The following is a 21,280-nucleotide window of genomic DNA, read 5'->3' on the forward strand; positions in this document are numbered from 1 at the left end:
AAAAAACTCTGGTTTGTACTCCAGTTCTTATATGTATAAATAAATAAATCCTTAAAAATAAAGGACACTTATTATATTTTAATAATATGGAATGTGAGGAAAACTACACAGCAATGAGTTTTAAGCACAAAGCAATCAAATTCTTGCACATTTTAATGCCTTTCCAGACAGCCCCTGAACAGCATGCCTGCATACCCTCTTACTATTATTTGAACTTTGGTAAGAGGCATCTAAAGCCCCTCAAGGTCAATACACATTCCAGCAACCTTTACATACCAAAGATTTATATCTACTAGATCTTTGTTTTCATTCTGAAGATTGAGACCATTTCCTTCCTAATCTGCCTCATCTCTCTTCTCTAAGCCATCCTCATTTAATCTTTCAATGCAATCACTTAGGTTTCTGACTTAGTAAGATGACCCCAGAACATAATACACAGAGATAGAAATTTCCTGATAAGATAACAAAGAAATTGAGGCCCCTCCCTATATCCTGCTATTCATGGATGTAGTCTGAGGAGGGGCGCATCTTTAGTTTGGCCCTGCCTTCACTCTCTGAAAATTTTCTGCTTTATGTCCCTGTTTTGTTTTATTTCTCAGAGACACAAGTTTTGTTTTCACCACAGAGGTAAAATTCACCAAGTCTCCATAAAATGGAATTAAAGACATTTTGATGCTAGCAATATTCCTGAAATGTGGCCTGAATTACTCAAGCACAAAAGGGCCAACACTGTGCATTTCAATATGATACGAGTCTCCAGGCTGCTCACTTATATTGCCAATGTTCATATTCAGGTGCATCACTGAGACACAGCCTATTTTAGCACTTAATGTATTTATAAAGTCACTTTGAAGAACACTACAAGGATGTAAAATGTTCCATTTGTTTCTTCCTTTAGTTATTTTAGTATGTTATGAGCACATGATTAAAATACTTGTATGTTTTTGAATAACCTAACAAGCTTTAAGGAGTTCATTACATATTCACACATTAAGTCAATAAAGTAATAGGAAAATTATCATAGCAATAAGGTTTGAACTCTAATCAGCACATAACAAACAACACCTAATATTCACAATTTTGTGACTGCTGTACTAGAGAACAGCTATTAGTATGAGGTCTAAACATTTCTCTTTATCAATTTTGTCAGTGAATCTATGACTTTCTTATTTCTCAGGCTGTAGATAATTGGATTTAAGAAAGGAATTATGACAATGTAAAATAGCGAGTCTTTCATATCTTGATCTTCTGACTGTGCAGATCTAGGGCGCACATACATGAAGAGAAGAGGGCCATAGTATAAAGACACGGATAAAAGGTGGGCTCCGCAGGTAGAGAATGCCTTCTTTATACCCTCTAGAGACTTCCTTTTTAAGATTGTAAAGAGAACCAGTGTATAAGATACAAGAACAGTTGTAATAGTGACTACCTGAACTAACCCAGAGAAAATATAAACTATTAGAATATTAATGGAAGGGTCAGTACAGGAAATCTTAAACAAAGGTTTAATATCACAGAAAAAGTGATGTAATATATTGTCATTGCAGAAGGTTAATCTGAATATGAAACCTGTATGAATCATGGAATGAATGGTGCCACATACAAATGAGGAGGCTATTAGCTGGGTGCATAATCTGTTGGTCATCATCACTGGGTAACGTAAAGGGTTGCATATGGCTATATAGCGATCATATGCCATAGCTGCCAAGAGAAAACATTCTGTGGAAACCCCAATACCAAAAGAAAAAAATTGCATCACGCATTCGGTAAGATTCATTACATTTCTCCTGGCAAAGAATTTGACCAACATGTTGGGTGTCACTGAGGAGGATATTAAAGCATCCACAGAGGCTAGGCTTCCAAGGAACAAGTACATGGGGATGTGCAGTTGAGAGTCATTCCAGATGAGAGCAATAAGACCAAGGTTCCCCACAATGGTGAAGAGGTATATCACCAAGAACACCAGGAACAAGGGGATTCCCCACTCCTGTTGATATGTAAGTCCTGTGAGAACAAACTCTGTCAGCAAGGATGCATTTTCCTTTTCCATGTCTCATTGGATGTTCCCTGAAATGAAATGCAATAAATATCAAAAGGCATTCATAGTGGATTTGTAAATTATAAATTGGCAGAGGCAATCTATTTAAAATAAATGATATTCCTATCAGAATGCCCTTTCAGTTTCAAATAATATTACTATATAGGAGGTAGCTACTTTGGGGATTTCAAACAATTAATATAAGTACAATATGTTCAGCTCAAAAATATACAGGAACTAATATGTTATAAAAAGGAAATACTGGACCATGCTCAAAAATTAGGAGGGATGTGAGAATTTTAGGGAAATTTTGAGACCAAAATATGGAAAATGAGGCAATTGAATAAACTTTTAAAATCTGGATGATAATAAAATTGAATGTCATGTGAAGGATATTGAGCTTCTTTTTTCAGGTAAGACTCGTACACTGAAATACTGCAGAGCAGTTTTTTTTATTTTATTTTTATTTTATTTTTTTAAGATTTATTTGTTTATGCAAGAAGTGTGGTACAGGCCAGAGATGGGGGAGAGTGAGATAATTCATCAGAGACAGATCAGGGAGTGGAGCAGGCAGACTTTAAACACTGCTGAAGGGTGCAGCAGGTGAGACAGGAGAGTGTGTCTCCCAGGCCACTGGGAATTGAACCCAGCTGCAGAGGTGCGGACAGCTTCAGAGCTCTGTGCTCTACCCGCTGCAAGCCAGGAGGCCCAATACAGTGTATTTTTCAGGTTAATGTTTGAGGTTAATAGTTAATTTTTTAGGTTAATGTTAGTAAATATAGACATCATGTATAGGAAGCTACAGTCAAAGCACTCTTCAGGACAATGTAATTGGTGTGTAGTGGTTTTCAAAGCAACCTACATATCATCATCTTGTTTTGTGTAGTACCATTGTGAAGTTTTTGGTGTTTTTTGTTTTTTAAAGATTTATTTATTTATTTATGCAAGCACTGGGTACAGTGAGAAGGGCAGTAGGGTGAGAGAATGAGCCAGAGCCAGAGCGGGGAACAGAACAGACAAACTGATGAAATACACTGCTGAGAGGATAGCGGACTTGGCAGGAGAGGTCTGCGCACCATGTGAGACACTCGCTGGCAGCCCGAGATGGAACGTGTGCAGAGACTACAGGCAGATTTGCAACCCAGTGTTCAAACACTGCACCACCAGGGGAGGCCCCATTGTGAAGTTTTAATGTAGAAATTAACTCAGTTTGTCAGAAGGATATAAGAATCAACATTTAAAAACGAATAACCTCCACATGATTAAAAATGTGAAGTGCTCCAACACTAATGATAAACGACCCATCACAAAATTCTACAAAGAGCTGATGAGATTCAACAAAAATAAAGAAAATAATGCAGTCAAAAAATGGTCAGAAAAACTAAAAAGAAACTTCCACAAAGAGGAAATGCAAATGGCCAACAGACATATGAAAAAATGTTCAACATCACTTGTAATTGGGGAAATGCAAATCAAAACTACAATGAGATACCATCTTACACCAGTGAGAATGGTACATATTAAAAAAGCTAGCAACAACAAATGTTGGCGAGGGTGTGGAGAAAAAGGAACTCTCCTGCACCTTTGGTGGGAGTGCAAACTGGTCCAACCACTATGGAGAGCTGTGTGGAGATTTCATGACCTACTAAAGCTAGAGCTTCCATATGATCCAGCAATTCCACTCCTAGGTATTTACCCAAAGGACACAGAAACATCAATTCCAAAGAGCACCTGCACCCCTATGTTTATAGCAGCACTGTTTACAATAGCTAAGCTATGGAAACAACCCAAATGCCCCAAAATAGATGACTGGATCAAGAAGATGTGGGATATATACACAATGGAATATTACTCAGCAATCAAAAAAAGATAAACACATGCAGTTTGCAGCAACATGGATGGAGCTGGAAGGGATCATGCTCAGCGAAATAAGTCAGAAATAAAAAGAAAAATACCAGATGGTATCACTCATAGCAGGAATTTAGAACACCTAAATAAGGGACCAGGAAAAAGACTAATTAATACAAAGTAAAAATTAAAATCAACAAGCAACTATAAACCAGAGACACACTATGGGGCAGGGGAGAGAAGGGGAGAGGAAGGGGGTGGTGCAATTGTATGGGGAATATAACCAAAATGATAATGCATACATTGTGCAAAAATGAAAAATGATGTAAGAATTAGATAAAATAAAATATTAAAAACATAAAATGTGAAGTGCTCAAGTTGAGATAACATTCCCAGCCCTTGGGTGATAGGACCTTGGGAGTGACAAGGAAGAGAAATAGAGACAAAGGGTTTTGGACCGTAGAGGCATGAGCACTTGGTGACTTTAGACATGCAGGGCATGTCAGTGAAGCAGAGAGGACTCACCTGATTGAGCTGAGGGTCATTAAAACTTGAATCAAGAATTCAGTGGCAGTGCTATTGTGGAGAGTGTCATCTGAACATCCAGGTAAAATGAGATTAGTGGCATGAGTCTCCTAGATCTCAACGGAAATAATATCAGGAGTCATGGGGGAGACTGAAAAAGAACTGTCCATTGGAATGTGTGCAGAACGAGAGGGAGGGAATAGAAAAAAACTTGAAGGTATAGGAAAGAGATTACAAAGAAAATGCACAGCATGTATTAGATGGCCAACATCTGATCCCCTTTTCTACCACCCAATCTTTGTGGCTTGCAGAGGTAACCACACAGTCAAAAAAGCCCAAAGAGCTAGAAACTCACTTTCCCATTCCCCTTTGTCCTAGAGTGAGAGGGATGCCTGGATTTGGCAAGTCGAATCACTGAACCTGCATCTGGAATATGGGGAGAGGAAGAAAGACGTGCAGTTTCAAAAGAGAGTATTAGATTCAAAGGCAATCCTATGAAGGCCAGCAGTTGTGTCCCATATCCACAACAGTGGCATTGTCGGTGTGAGTTTCTGGTGGTCCAAATTCAGGGAGAGTGACAACTCTCATTGAGCTAGTGTTGGGACATGACATGGACTATTGATGGGCTCCTTTGTTTCCTATATCCCTGCGCACTTTTCAGTGGATTCTCCAACCTCCCTTTCATGTCTCTTTTAGAGCCAGTTTCTACTCAGTTATCTCCCATCCTCTTGCATCCAGGAACCTTGGTTCACCCAAAAGGGCTTAGTGAGAGACCAGAAAAGGATATTAAGCAGCATGAACTGAGAAGCAGGTGTGAATAATATAATTAATGTTGTGAACACTAAAACACTAAAGAAGGGCAAATTGAAATACAGTGCAAAAATCCAGTATGAATGCTCTGCTTGGATAGAAAACAAACAAAGCAGATCATTTAGTATGGAAACTGAGAGACTCATAGTGGCTTTTTATATTTTTCTTTTTTGTTTTTAAACAGCCTTGTTTATAGAGTGGCTTTTTAAAGAGCATTTTGGGGTTTGTTGTGGAGTTGAGGTCAGAGGATAATAAGTGAATGGGAAGCAAGTGGTACAACAGTGTGGAAAATGAAACTGCTCTGACAACTGTGGAGGACATTTATTTCATTTGGCTTTTGTCTATGCCCATAGACAGATGTGAATTTTTGTCCTGCAGAATACTGTCATGAAAGTTTTCAAAAGCCAGAGGAGGACATTGAGAGAAGAAGGGCGGGGGGACTTGAATAAGTAATTACGTAGGTGAAATGAAAACCAGAGGGAGCTAACACAGGAAGCAGAAAATAATGGAGACAAGGCAATGTGGAAAGAGAAGGCAATGAAGTAGTGTGATATGTAAGAGAAAGACTGCAGATGAAACAGGAGAATGGTACAGATGAAGCAGTAAATAGTTGTCTTAACTGGTTCTCATTAAAAGTTGTCAGCTCAGGGAATCCTTTATTTCTGTTATCTGTAATCCCAACTTTATTTTCCTGTGGTGTTTGTTTAAACAGAGACTTTCATTCTAATTTTACATTGTATATTCATGTATACTTAAGTGTTCACTGCCTGAAAGTTTTTGCCATATTTAAATTACTTTACTTTTTGTTACTAACAGTTATTAGAATTTTCTCTAGATATTCTTTGGTTTTACTTAAGATCACCTGTTTTATTAGCAGAATACATTATGCCAAAGACTGGAACCTAAAGCTGGTGATATAAATAGCAGGATCTGTAATTACAGCTGTTAAATATGTTTGTTTTTCATTGGGTTTCTTCTTTGCCTTCCAGATAACCTAATAATTAAAAATTACCTAAGTCACATAGAGTGTGGGTACTCTCTAAGACATAGAGCAGAGGGAAATGCATATAATATGAGAATGGATGAAGAGAGAGAGGAGTTAATCTTAAAGTGACTTACCTTAGTCACTAGTTTTACTCAGAGAAGGTGATTGTTAAAGAGAATGTAACTCTTTATGGGAATAACCACAAAGATTTCTTACATAGGAAACATTATCACTTGAATCTTTAACCCAGTTCAAATGAAAATTGTTTAAAGTTACTATTTACCAATAACTGCCTTATAAAGTCATTATCATTATGATAACAGGTGAATCAAACATTGAAGGGGAATGGTTTAGTCTTTGGTGTTTTGTTTATCCTGACAGCACAAAAATTAAATACATTGATTAAGTAATTAAATAATCTAATTAATCTAAGTGATATTTTTCTTCTGGCTACTTTTGCATCTTGAACCCAACCTAAATTATTTTGAATTAATATAGTAGTTTAACTTTTTCTGTAATGGATGATGAATATTAGAAAAATTATTTCTAACTCACCCATGCTTGTGCAAAATTGAGAAGATCCTTTCAAAGTGTTAGTTTTCTAGAGTGAATAAAAATACAGTAGCACTGGAATGAAAACATAGGTCACAGTTCCTTGCATGCTGCTTCGTTTGGAGACTTCTTTTTTTCAAGCTCAGAAAAACGTCAAATATATGTTTATTTTGAACACCAGAGTCAACCAATTGTATAAATGTATGCCTTTGCCAGAAGATGAAGGAGTGAAGACGTAAAATTTCCACATTAGTGCCCAAGAATTCCCTTAAGGACAAAGCTAAGTTGTTCTGGGCATTGTGGATTTGATCATGTGTAAGAAGTCCAAGTTGTCCCACAGGGTATTACAGTCCATAAACATCAGGTCAGTCCAGACTGTTTTCAGTGAACTCGTTTTATACAGTATTTCCCAATACAGAGGATATTTTTGACATGTTTATAGAAAACTTCAGTTGTGTATGTTACTGTGAGTGCTCTGACCAGTATGGTCTTTTCTGAGCTAACCATACATTATTTTAAAGAGGACAGAGTTCTATATTCTCATAGGAGCCTACGCCACAAAAGTTATCGTCAACATGCAAACTGGATTGTGGATACTTACTAAATAAGGGATAGAGCAGCGGGGCAACACTCAATGAATTTAATGTCAGAATGCATGAAAGGAGGGAGGAGTTAATATTAAAGTGACTTACCTTGGTCACTTAGTTGTATCAGAGAAGGTGATTACATCCACACATGTGCTAATCCCCCATATCCCTTGAAGCTGAAATACAATGAGAAATACTAATAGATTTCCAAGGATTGGATGGGCAGTAAAGTAGTTTGGGGAAGTAAAAACAAAAAAAACAAAAAACAAAAAAACCAAATGAGCACAGTGAGAGGTGTCCTAGATCAGTGCTTCCCAAACTTTAGTACTTTTCTATCTCCTGGAGACTTTGTTCAAATGTAGATTCTATTTCAGGAGATCTGAGAGTCACCTTAGAATCTTCATTTCTAACAATGTTTGCCTCTGGACTCCTTTCATGCACAGGGCCCTCAATGTTGGCCACCCTGGATTATGACTGGGTAGTTTAGATTGATTTAGAAGCAACAGAAAAGATATATATGGCTGTTATGCAAAGGTAGAAGCAAGGTGTATCAGGTGAAATTATCTCCTAATTTTACTCCATATCTTTGAATACAAATATTTTTTCTTTGTTGATTAGTTTATTCTCAGAAGAGGCTGTGGAGGAGTTTCTGTCTGTGTTCCAGTGCTTCCTTCATATATATGACATTCCTTCATATATATATATATTAAATCATCCTTCATTTTTGTACAATTTATCATTTCCCATGAAGTTTCCACCACCAATTCACCTGTGCATCATCATCATAGTCCCTTGTTCTCGTCCCACCTCTGTCCTGATCCCTCCCCCTTCTCCTCCATTACAGAATGTCTCTGGATTCTAGTTGCCTGTTGATTTTGATTTTTACCTTAGTATAGTTATTTTTTTTTCCTTATCCCTTGTTTGGTTCCTCTATATTCCTCCTGTAAATGAAACCATCTGATATTTTTCTTTCTGTTTCAGAGGGAGGGATCGTTCTGCTGGACTGTGGGAGTGGGAAGTTAAGACCACTACTAGGTCTCTTTGGGTTCCATATTTCTTTGAATTTCCAGACAAGCAAGGGGATTACTATGCTGGATGGGTGACTGATCCTGACTAACAATGAAACATGGACTCGAAGTCCACAATGGAGTTGAGGAAGATCCCTTGCAGAATCTCTCTGTAGTCCTGTCCTGTGTATAGGTCTGTGGACTATTTCAAAATACCAACCCAGAGAGTTCTTTCTTTCACTGAATTTTGGTTAATAAGATCATTATATTGTAGTACAGCCTTTAAAATCAAATTCTGCATCTGCTGCCCATGTTTGCGACCAGAATTCAAGTTTGCATTGATCAAAATACAGTAAACCATTTGTTTCCATTTCCCCATCCTTCTTCCCCCTTCTCTTCTGCCATGACTACTGTGTTCTTACACTCTGCAAGTTCCTTTCCTTTAATTACATCATTCATTTTGTTCCTCTATGTGCTTATCATATATGAGAGAAGACATACATTCTTTGCTTTTCTTCCATCTGACTTTTATCACTGAGCATAATACCTTCTAGGTCCACCCATATAGTTGCAAGTGGAAACTGCATGGATTATTGTAGCTGAGTAGCACCCCATTGTGTATAAACACCACTTCATTACCCCATCACCTGTCCATGGGAATTAGGTTTCCAGTGCTAGGCTATTGCAAGTAATGATGTAATGGCTTGAGTGTGCATATATCTCTCCATTTGTAGTTTTCATATTCTTAGGTAAATTCCCAGAGTTAGTAAAGGGCATTTGTATTCTTGTCTTTTGAGGAGTGTCCATATTGATTTTCACAATGGCTGCACCAACTTACGTTACCACCAGTGGTATTGAGAGTTTCCTTCTTTCCACATCCTCCCTCACATAGTTAGTTGTTTCTTGTCTTTATGATAATAGTCATTTTTACGGTGTGATATGATACCTTATTGTTACCTTGATTTGCATTTCCCGATAAGACATCTTGAAATTTGTTTTGTGCATTAGGCTACCATTTCTATGTCTTCTTTGGAAAAGTGTCTATTCAGATCTTCTACTCACTTTTATTCAGGCTGCTTGTCTTTTTGTTGTTGGAGTCATGAGTTCTTTATACATATATATTAATTATCAACTCTGATATAGACAAATATGTTCTCATTTTATGGGTTGCGTTTTCCTTTCAACAATGGTTCTTTCTCGCGTGGTTATTTAAGTTTGATGTAGTCTCACTTGTTAATTTTTGCTTGTTAGTCTTGCTTCTAGAGACATGCAAAAATTATTACTAAGGCTATTAGTTGAGGAGCTTGTTACTTATGTATTCATCTATGTATTTTATTATTTCAAGTCTTACATTTCAGTCCTTAGTTCATATTGAGCTAATTTTTGTGTATACTGTTAGACACTGTCAGGGGTAGTCTGTTTCATTCTTTTCCATGTGGTTGTCCAGTTCTCTGGGCACCAGATTTTATTATTACATCTGTGTTTAAGTTTGATTTTAGGTAGTTTATTATTCTTTTAATGGATTCCATATTGCTAGGATATTTGATCTGGTTACAAAATGTGCTCTCCTTGTACATTTGGTTACTTCATGGGTGCTTTTCTTTTTGCCTGGGAGGTGGAGCTATGGTTTTAGTTTTAGGTTTTTCGTTCTAGATCAGGGCCAAGTATGGAAGGTTGGAAGTGCAAAGTAGACCTGTTGTTGCTGTTGCTGTCTTGGTATCGTGGGGGAAAACTGAACAGACATTACCATGCAGTCCTTTTCAGACTGCATCTTTCTGTGTGCACTTCTGTGTGCTCCCTTCTTTAAGACTTCAGGTCTATGGTTGGACCTCCAATATCCTTTAAAGTCCCGACATCCTATTGGCGGGAGGACAGAGAGGAGGGATTACAGTCCCAAGCAGCACTGCATCATTTTCTGGTTTGTTGGTCTGTATAGCTTTTATCCTCTGCTATGGATTTGGTTAATTTTATCTTCCCTGGCCCACAGAATGTCCAGATAGTAGTTTAAAATTATGTCTGGATGTAGATTTTTTTGGGGGTTAGAAACTTTTATTAGTAAATATTTCATAGAACTGTTAATAAAGACAAGGGTAGGCAATATATATGTCCTATCATTTTACTCTAATTAGAAGTCAAACAGAGGTCAATAATATGCTTACAAAGGCATTAGATATATTACAATATGCTGAAAATTGCTTCAAATGGTATAATATTTAAATAATATCCTTATTTAAAGATATAATATGGCTTGATTTAGAAAACAAACAACAGCTAAATCCCAATACAAAACATGTCCTTTCTGTGATTTGAAATTCAATACTATTCCTAGGTACGTTAAAAAGATAATAGCCCTAATTTTCTTTCACCTGGCTCCCCCTTCCTTCCTGCCTATCACATATTGGAATTGGTCAGATATATTTCTGGCAAACAGGAGTGCCATGTATGTCTGGCTGTGTTTGATGGTGTTTCCAGAGGTTGTTGGTATTGATTTGGTAGAATAAGTAAAGCCAGTGTTATTTTTTTCAAATTCGTCTATATTTTGTATTTTTCACCAAATTTCTAATTATGAGACTTCCCTCAGATATTGTGTCATACTGTATTCCAGGAGCTATGTTAGTAATAAGAATAAGAATATTTTGCTTTTCTCCCACGAATCCAAGACAAGGAAATAATAATGAAGCTGAAGTGGGAAGAAACACATAACATTCAAAGGAAAACCAATCAGACTGACATCAGACTTCTCCAAAGAAACACTGTGGGCAAGGAGAGAGTGGAGGGATATAGTCAACAGACTCCAAGAAAACAGATGCCAAGGAAGAATACTCTATCCCACAAAGCTCTCCTTCCTCTATGAAGAAAGAATAAGGACCTTCCCAGACAAACATAAACTCTGGAATTTCATTACAACTAAACCCCTGCTGCAAAAAATACTACAAGGAGTCCTAAAGCCAGAACTTCAGAGGGACGAATAACAATGAAAGAGGGCCAAAAAAAGTTATTAAAAGAGGGGAGTGGCGGAGCAACATGGCGGCGAGGAGACGCTGCGAGTAAGATCTCCCATTAAAAAAAAGTTAATAGGGAGGAAAAGCAGCAGCTCCCAGTGAGAACTGGGACACGGAAGATAAACAGACGACTCCAGCAAACTACCCGAAGAAGAAAGTGGCCATAAAAGAGGACTAGAAGGGAGGAAAGCGCAGAACCCTGCTCCCCTCCCCCACCCACAGAGTCCGCACTCTCCCACCAACAGAAAGGAGGAAAAAACAAACTATAACGACCAACAAGAACAAACCATGCATCAAGCGGGACTGTTAGTGGAAAGGAACTATTGCAGCCACCACACCCCGCGAACGGGAGCTGTGGATAACCCTGCAGGATTCGCCTCAGCAGTGAGCGAACGGCTCCAGGCGCCATTAGAGAACAGCAGAGACTCTGGAGACCTGCACACAGCCCCGGCCCCCCCGGTAAGCTTGGTGTGGAAAAGCGGTGCACTTGAAAAGCAAACGTGGATCTGGATCGTGGCTGCCCAGGTCCCTGCGCCTGCGACCTAGGCTTGCAGGGAGACGCACTGGGGCCCTCACTGAGGTAAAAGTCCCTCACTGAGTAATCAGAAACCAGGCGCCCGGACACGGGAGCGGGGTGCAAAAGGCGCCATTCCTGGGGCCACTGATCTGGGCTACAGCCCACGTCCTGGACCTGAGGGCTTTGGAACTGAGACCCGGGGCATGAAATTCGGGACATGGGCCCTCCACGTTGGTGGGGCACAAGGCAGACACAGCACCCCAAAGCTGTTGAGGTTTTCCCTACCATTCCCGCTCTGTTCCTTCCCACGGGGTGAAAAACACAGCTCCCCAAGGGCTCTAGGAGAGATCTCTGGTGCCACCTAGCGACCAGAAAAAAAAGTCACTAACACCTTTCTTCGGAAAAGACTGCTTGACCTGCAGAAGCCTCCTGGAGGAGTCCGTGGCCAGCTGGGAAGTTAGCCCAACCCAGGCCCCTTCAGACCAGCAGTCTGAGCCCACAGGGGGAGCGGGCACCCACAGCCAGGGCAGACTGGGCACGCAGAAGAGTGTGTCTGAGACCAGACGCGCAGGGAGTGCGTCCCGCATCGCCATTTTAAAACAGGGACATTTCTTCAGTAAAGACTGCCTGCAGAAGGCTCCCTCAGGAGCAAGAGGTGAGTGGGGAAGCTCGCCCATGCCGGGCCCCTTCAGGCCTGCAGTCCAAACCCAGAGGGGGAGAGGGAACCACCACCGGGCAGACCAAGCGCACAGGGGAGTGTGTACCCACATCAGCATTTTAGAACAGGGACCTTTCTTCAGTAAAGACTGATTGAAACTGACAGATGGCTCCTGGAGGAGCCAGAGGGGAGCGGAGAAGCTCACCCAAGATGCTGGCCAGTCCCAGAAACACAGTGTCCCAATGCATACGACAAATTAGAAAACAGACAGTAGGGAGTAGAAGAAACACACGCAACCTAACAACCCCTCAGGAAAAAAGCACACCACAAAAAGAAAACCACCCCCCAGATTGCAACGACAGTAACTTGGAAGAACTTCTGAGCCTTCAAGAAAGAGAATTTAAAATTGCCGTGATTAAAAAAATGACAGAACTCATAAAGGAAAACAATGATCAGAAGAAGGATATTGAGTTCCTAAAGAGGGAAAACAATGGTCAGAAGAATGAAATTGAGTCCTTAAAGAGGGAAGCAAAAGAAATGCAGAAGATCAAAGAATTAATGGAGAAACTAAAGAACTCTGGGAAAAGCAATGAAAGCAGAATAGATGAAATGGAAGAACGAATAAGTACTCTTGAAGACAGAAATAAAAAGAACAAAAACAGAAAAGGAAAGAGAAGTACTAAGGAAAAAGAACGAAGAAAGACTTCGGGAACTCTGACTCCATGAGGAAAGGAAATATAAGAGTTCTAGGAATACTAGAAGGAGAGGAGAGAGATGTAGGAACAGAGACAATATTCAAGGATATAATTGAAGAGAACTTCCCAAACATGAAGAAGGAGCTGAAAATTGATATACAAGAAGCAAGAAGAACACCAAACTTCCACGATGAAAGGAAAAATACAGCAAGACACATAATAGTAAACCTCCCAAGAATCCAGGACAAGGAAAAAATAATGAAGCTGACAAGAGGGAAGAAACAGATAACATTCAAAGGAAAACCAATCAGGCTGACATCAGACTTCTCTGAAGAAACACTACAGGCAAGGAGAGAGTGGAGGGACATAGTCAACAGACTCCTAGAAAACAGATGCCAACCAAGAATACTCTATCCCGCAAAGATCTCCTTCCTCTATGAAGAAAGAATAAGGACCTACGCAGACAAACAGAAACTCTGGAATTTCATTACGACTAAACCCCCACTCCAAAAAATACTACAAGGAATCCTAAAGCCAGAACCTCAGAGGGACGAATTACAATGAAAGAAGGCCAAAAAAAAAAAAAGTTATTAAAAGAATAAATAAATAAAATCAAAGGAAAGACAAACACAATGGCAACAGATGCTAACATATCAATATTAACTCTAAATGTAAATGGACTAAACTCTTCAATAAAAAGACAAAGAGTTGTAGCCTGGATTAAGAAACAAAACGCAATCTTTTGCTGTCTCAAGGAAACACATTTAGCTACAAAAGATAAAAAAAGACTCAAAGTTAAAGGATGGAAAACAATCCTACAAGCAAATGGACCAAAAAAGAAAGCAGGAACAGCTATACTTTTATTAGATAAAACAGATTTCAAACTCAAAAAAAATGAAAAGAGACCCCAATGGTCACTACATTATGATCAAGGGGACAATACTTCAAGAAGAAATAACACTTATTAACATATATTCACCAAACGAAGGAACACCAAAATATATCAGACAACTATTGGCATCTCTGAAAACAGACATCAGAGAAAACACATACGTAGTGGGAGACTTCAACATACCACTATCAACAATGGATAGATCAACAAGACAAAAAATAAGTAAAGACACTAAAGCTCTAAATAAGGACCTAAAGCATTTGGGCTTAACAGACATCTATAGAACACTAAACCCCAAAAAAACGGAGTACACATTTTTCTCAAGCGCACACGGATCATTCTCCAGGATCGATCACATACTGGGGCACAAGACAAACATCAACAGATAAACCAAGATTGAAATCATACCAACCATCTTTTCTGACCATGAAGGCATCAAACTAGAAATAAACCATAAAAAGAAGGCAAGGAACTTTCCTACCTCATGGAGACTAAAAACCACACTAATGGAAGACCACTGGACTAATGAGGAGATCAAAGAGGAAATTAAAAAATTCTTTGAATTGAATGACAAGGAGGACACCAATATCCTAAATGTATGGGATGCAGCAAAAGCAGTAATAAGAGGAAAATATAGAGCAATAGAGGCTCATATCAAGAAACAAGAAAGAACTCAAAGAAACAACCTAATCTCGAAGCTCAAAGATCTAGAAAAACAACAACAAAAAAACACCAAAACCAGTAGAGGAAAAGAAATAATAAAAACCAAAGCAGAAATAAATGAAATTGAAACTAAAAAAAAACAATACAAAAGATCAATGAAACCAAGAGCTGGTTCTTCGAAAAAATAAATAAAATAGACAAACCCCTAGCCAGGCTCACAAAGGAAAAAAGGGAGAAAGCACAAATAAACAGGATCATAAATGAAAGAGGAGAAATCACAACGGACATAGCAGAAATCAAAAGATAATCAGTAACTACTATGAACAGTTATATGGAAACAAGTTCAACAATCTAGAGGAGATGGACAAATTCCTACAGCTCTACAATCACCGAAAGATAGATAAAGAAGAAATAGAACACCTAAACAGACTAATTACAAGCAGCGAAATTGAAATGGTAATCAAAAACCTCCCCAAAAACAAAAGCCCAGGACCTGATGGATTTACAAATGGATTCTGTGATGAATTAGTGCCTATCCTTCACAAACTCTTCCAAAAAATTGAGAAGGAAGGGACAATACCAAACATGTTCTATGAAGCCAACATTACACTAATACCAAAACCGAATAAGGACAACACAAAAAAGGAAGACTACAGGCCAATCTCCCTAATGAACACTGATGCAAAAATCCTCAATAAAATTTTAGCTATCAGAATCCAACAATGTATCCATAAGATAATTCACCACGACCAAGTAGGATTCATTCCAGGGACACAAGCATGGTTTAACATCCAAAAATCAATCAACGTTATCCAACACATCAACAAAAAGAAATATAAAAACCATATGATAATATCAATAGATGCTGAGAAAGCTTTCAACAAAGTGCAACATCTATTCATGATAAAAACCCTAGAAATTCTTGGGATACAAGGAACATACCTCAACATCATAAAGGCAATATATGACAAGCCAACAGCCAATATCATTCTCAATGATGAAAAGCTGAAAGCAATTCCATTAAGATCAGGAACAAGACAAGGATGTCCACTCTCACCACTGCTTTTCAATATAATACTGGAAGTCCTAACCAGAGCAATAAGACAAGAGAAAGTCATACAAGGAATCCAAATAGGAAAAGAAGAAGTCAAACTGTCACTATTTGCAGATGATATGATAATATACATAGAGAACCCCAAAAACTCCACAGAGAAACTAATTCAACTCATCAATCAGTTCAGTAATGTGGCAGGATACAAAATCAACACGCAAAAGTCAGTAGCCTTCCTATACACAAACAATAAATCTGAAGAAGAAGAAATCAAAAAAACCATCCCTTTTATTATTGAACAAAAAAAATCAAATATTTGGAATAAATCTTACAAAAGAGGTAAAGGACCTATACAAATAAAACTATAAAACACTGTTAAAAAGAAAGAAGACACAAAAAATGGAAAGACATCCCCTGCTCATGGATTGGAAGAATAAACATTATTAAAATGGCCATCCTACCAAAAGCAATATACAGATTCAAAGCTATTCCAATCAAAATCTCAATGTCATTCTTCAAAGAAATAGAACAATTATTGATGAAATTCATATGGAATCACCAAAAACCCGAATAGCCAAAGCTCTCCTGAAAAAAAAAGAAGGGAATGGAGGCATCACTCCAGACTTCAAACTATACTACAAAGCCATAATCATCAAAACTGCATGGTATTGGAACAAGAACAGACATACAGACCAATGGAATCGAATAGAAAATCCAGAAATAAACCCACAGATTTATGATCAACTAATCTTTGACAAAAGAGCAAAGAATATGCATTGGAGCAAAGAAAGTTGGTTCAATACATGGTGCTGGGAAAACTGGGTCACTACATGCAAAGAATGAAGCTTGACCACTACCTCACACCATACACAAAAATCTACTCAAAATGGATTAAAGAACTAGACATAAGACCTGATACCATAAAATACATAGAAGGAAATATAGACGAAACACTACGTGATATTCACATCAAAGACTTCTTTACAGACACATCAGCCAAAGCTGTGATAGTGAAGGCAAAGATCAACAGCTGGGACTACATCAAATTAAAGAGCTTCTGCACAGCAAAAGAGACAATAACAAAAACAAAGAGAAATCCCACCAACTGGGAGAACATTTTTGCACACAACACTGATGATAAAGGACTGATCACAAAAATCTGCAAAGAGTTGATGAGACTCAACAACAACAAAGAAAATAATACAGTGAAAAAAATGGGCAGAAGAGCTAAAAAGAAACTTCTCTAAGAGGAAATGCAAATGGCCAACAGGTATATGAAAAAATGTTCAACATCACTCATAATCAGGGAAATGCAAATCAAAACTACAATGAGATACCATCTTACACCAGTGAGAATGGCACATATTAAAAAAACTAGCAACAACAAATGTTGGCGAGGGTGCGGAGAAAAAGGAACACTTCTGCACTGTTGGTGGAAGTGCAAACTGGTCCAACCACTATGGAAAGCTGTGTGGAGATTTTTTGACCTACTAAACATAGAGCTTCCATATGATCCAGCAATTCCACTCCTAGGTATTTACCAAAGGACACCAGAAACTTCAATTCCAAAGAGCACCTGCACCCCTATGTTTATAGCAGCACTGTTTACAATAGCTAAGCTTTGGAAACAGCCTAAATGCCCAAAAATAGATGACTGGATCAAGAAGATGTGGTACATATATACCATGGAATATTACTCAGCATTCAAAAAAGATAAACACATGCAATTTGCAGCAACATGCATGGCGCTGGAATGGATCATGCTCAGCGAAATAAGCCAGAAAGAAAAAGAAAAATACCGGATGGTCTCACTAGTAGCAGGAATCTAGAAAATTTAATAAGGGACCAGGAAAATTAATAACTTTAAGAAAGTGAAAATCAAAATCAACAAAAAACTATGAACCAGAGACACTTTTTGGGGGGTGCGGTGCGGGAGGGGAGGGATTGGGGTCAGAATGCGGGCACTGCAATTGTATGGGGAATATAAAAATAAAATCTATTATTTAAAAAAAAAAGGAAAAAAAGTTATTAAAAGAATCAATAAATATAATCAAAGGAAAGACAAACACAATGGCTAATACATATGCTAACATATCAATATTAACTCTAAATGTATGGACTAAACTCTTCAATAAAGAGACACAGAGTCGCTGGCTGGATTAAGAAACAAAACCCAACCTTTTTCTGTCTCCAGGAAACATATTTAGCTACAAAAGATAAAAATACACTCAAAGTTAAAGGATGGAAAAAAATCCTACCAGCAAATGGACCAAAAAAGAAAGCAGGAACAGCTATACTTTTATTAGATGAAACAGATTTCAAACTCAAAAAGGTAAAAAGAGACCCCAACAGTCACTATATTATGATCAAGGGGACAATACTTCAACAAGAAATAACTCATTAACATATATTCACCAAACGAAGGACAACTATTATCATCTTTGAACAACTATTAATATAAGACAACTATTATCATCTTTGATATAAGACAACAATTATCATCTTTGAAAACACACATCAGAGAAAACACATACATAGTGGGAGACTTCAACACACCACTATTAACAATGGATAGATCAACGAGACAAAAAATAAGTAAAGAGGGCCTCCCCAGTGGTGCAGCACTTGAGCGCTGGGTTGCGAAGCTGCCTGCATGCTCTGCAGCGCTGGTTAGAATCCCGGCTGCTCCGCGGCCACAGGAGGAGGGTCCCACATGGCGTGCAAACCTCTCCTGCAGCCCACTGCTCCCCTCAGCAGTGTACTTCGGTCCTTCTGCCTGCTCTGCTCCCCGCTCTGGCCCTGGTGAATTCTCTCACCCTACCATACTTCTCACTATACCCAATGCTTGTGTAAATAAATAAATAAATATTTAAAAAAAAAAAAAAGTAAAGACACTAAAGCTCTAAATAAGGATCTAGAGAGCTTGTGCTTAACAGACATTTATAGAACACTAAAACCAAAAAAATCTGAGTACTCATTTTTCTCATGTGCACACAGATCATTCTCAAGGATCGATCACATACTGGGGCACAAGACAAACATCAACAGATAAACCAAGATTGAAATCATACCAACCATCTTTTCTGACCATGAAGGCATCAAACTAGAAATAAACCATAAAAAGAAGACAAGGAACTCTCCTACCTCATGGAGATAGAAAACCACACTACTGGAAGACCACAGGACTAATGAGGAGATCAAAGAAGAAATTAAAAAATTCTTTGAATTGAATGGCAAGAAGGACACCAATTTTCTAAATGTATGGGATGCAGCAAAAGCAGTAATAAGAGGAAAATATATAGCAATAGAGGCTCACATCAAGAAACAAGAAAGAACTCAAAGAAACAACCTAATCTCGAAGCTCAAAAATCTAGAAAAAGAATAACAACAACAACAAAAAAAACAAAACCAGTAAAAGAAAAGAAATAATAAAAACCAAAGCAGAAATAAATGAAATTGAAACTGAAAAAACAATCCAAAAGATCAATGAAACCAAGAGCTGGTTCTTCGAAAAAATAAATAAAATAGACAAACCCCTAGCCAGGCTCACAAAGGAAAAAAGGGAGAAAGCACAATTAAACTGGATCATAAATGAAAGAGGGGAAATCACAGCAGACGCAGCAGAAATCAAAAGAATAATCAGAAACTACTATGAACAGTTATATGGAAAAAAGTTCAACAATCTGGAGGGGATGTACAAATTCCTACAACTCTACAATCACCCAAAGCTAGATAAAGAAGAAATAGAACAGCTGAACAGACCAATTCCAAGCAGTGAAACTGAAATGGTAATCAGAAACCTCCCCAAAAACAAAAGCCTGGGACCTGATGGATTTACAAATGAATTCTACCAATTGTTCAGAAACGAATTAGTGCCTGTCCTTCACAAACTCTTCCAAAATATTGAGAAGGAAGGGATAGTACCAAACACGCTCTATGAAGCCAACATTACACTAATACCAAAACCAAACAAGGACAACACAAAAACAGAAAACTACAGGCCAATCTCCCTAATGAACACTGATGCAAAAAACCTCAATAAAAATTTAGCTATCAGAATCCAACAATGTATCCATAAGATAATTCACCACGACCAAGTAGTTTTCATTCCAGGGACAAAAGGATGGTTCAACATCTGAAAATCAATCATCGTTCTCCATCACATCAACAAAAGGAAATATAAAAACCATAAGATAATATCAATAGATGCCAAGAAAGCTTTTGACAAAGTGCAACACACATTTATGATAAAAGCCCTTGAAATTCTTGGGATACAAGGAACATACCTCAACATCATAAAGGCCATATATGACAAGCCAACAGCCAGTATCATTCTCAATGGTGAAAAGCTGAAAGCATTTCCATTAAGATCTGGAACAAGACAAGGATGTCCACTCTCACCACTGCTTTTTGATATAATACTGGAAGTCCTAGCCAGAGCTATAAGACAAGAGAGAGACATACAAGGAATCCAAAAAGGAAAAGAAGAAGTCAGACTATCACTTTTTGCAGATGATATGATAATATACACAGAGAACCCCAAAAATTCCACAGAAAAACTAATTCAACTCACAAATCAGTTCAATAAAGTGGCATCATACAAATCAACACGCAAAAGTCAGTAGCCTTCCTATACACAAACAATAAATCTGAAGAAGAAGAAATCAAAAAAACCATCCCTTTTATTATCAAAACAAAAAAAAATCAAATACTTGGGAATAAATCTAATGAAAGAGGTAAAGGACCTATACAAAGAAAACTATAAAATACTGTTTAAAGAAATAAAGAAGACACAAAGAAATGGAAAGTCATCCCCTGCTCATGGATTGGAAGAATAATCATTATTAAAATGGCCATACTGCCAAAAGCAATATACAGATTCAATGCTATTCCAATCAAAATCTCAATGTCATTCTTCAAAGAAATAGAACAATTATTGATGAAATTCATATGGAATCACCAAAACCCTGAATAGCAAAGCTCTCCTGAAAAAAAGAAAGGGAATGGAGGCATCACACTCCTAGACTTCAAACTATACTACAAAGCCATAATCATCAAACTGCATGGTTATTGGAACAAGAAAAGACATACAGACCAAGGAATCGAATAGAAAATCCAGAAATAAACCCACAGATTTATGGTCAACTAATCTTTGACAAAAGAGCAAAGAATATGCATTGGATCTAAGAAAGTTGGTTCAATAGATGGTGCTGGGAAAACTGGGTCGCTACATGCAAAAGAATGAAGCTTGCCTACTCCTGCACACTATGCACAAAAATCAACTCAAAATGGATTTAAGCCTTAAATAAGGGACCAGGAAAATGAATATCTATAAGAAAGTGAAAATCATAATCAACCAATGAACCAGAGACACTTTATGAGGGGAGGGGGGCGGGAGGGAGAGATTGGGGTCAAAATAAAGGGGTTGCAATTGTTTGGGGAATATAAAA

At 38.0% G+C, this 21,280-nt stretch overlaps 1 protein-coding gene across 2 annotated transcripts; it reads right to left on the minus strand.

The window, feature by feature from the left end:
- Nucleotides 1–1,120: 1,120 nt before the first annotated feature.
- On the minus strand, nucleotides 1,121–7,544 carry LOC119256855 (olfactory receptor 5H2-like). Of its 2 annotated transcripts, none has more exons than XM_054700679.1 (3): nucleotides 7,451–7,544; nucleotides 6,762–6,807; nucleotides 1,121–2,067 (listed from the first exon to the last, which is right to left on the minus strand). In XM_054700679.1, exon 3 carries the CDS (start codon nucleotides 2,048–2,050, stop codon nucleotides 1,121–1,123), a length of 930 nt encoding a protein of 309 aa, XP_054556654.1. In that variant the 5' UTR covers nucleotides 2,051–2,067; nucleotides 6,762–6,807; nucleotides 7,451–7,544. The 2 variants fall into 2 exon arrangements, with proteins under 2 accessions (XP_054556654.1, XP_037380505.1); XM_037524608.2 differs by having other exon boundaries at nucleotides 6,762–6,833.
- Nucleotides 7,545–21,280: the final 13,736 nt, after the last annotated feature.

The sequence above is a fragment of the Talpa occidentalis genome, unplaced genomic scaffold (assembly GCF_014898055.3).
Source record: "Talpa occidentalis isolate TD23 unplaced genomic scaffold, MPIMG_talOcc4v2.1 talOcc4.4, whole genome shotgun sequence".
Lineage (NCBI taxonomy): Eukaryota > Metazoa > Chordata > Mammalia > Eulipotyphla > Talpidae > Talpa > Talpa occidentalis.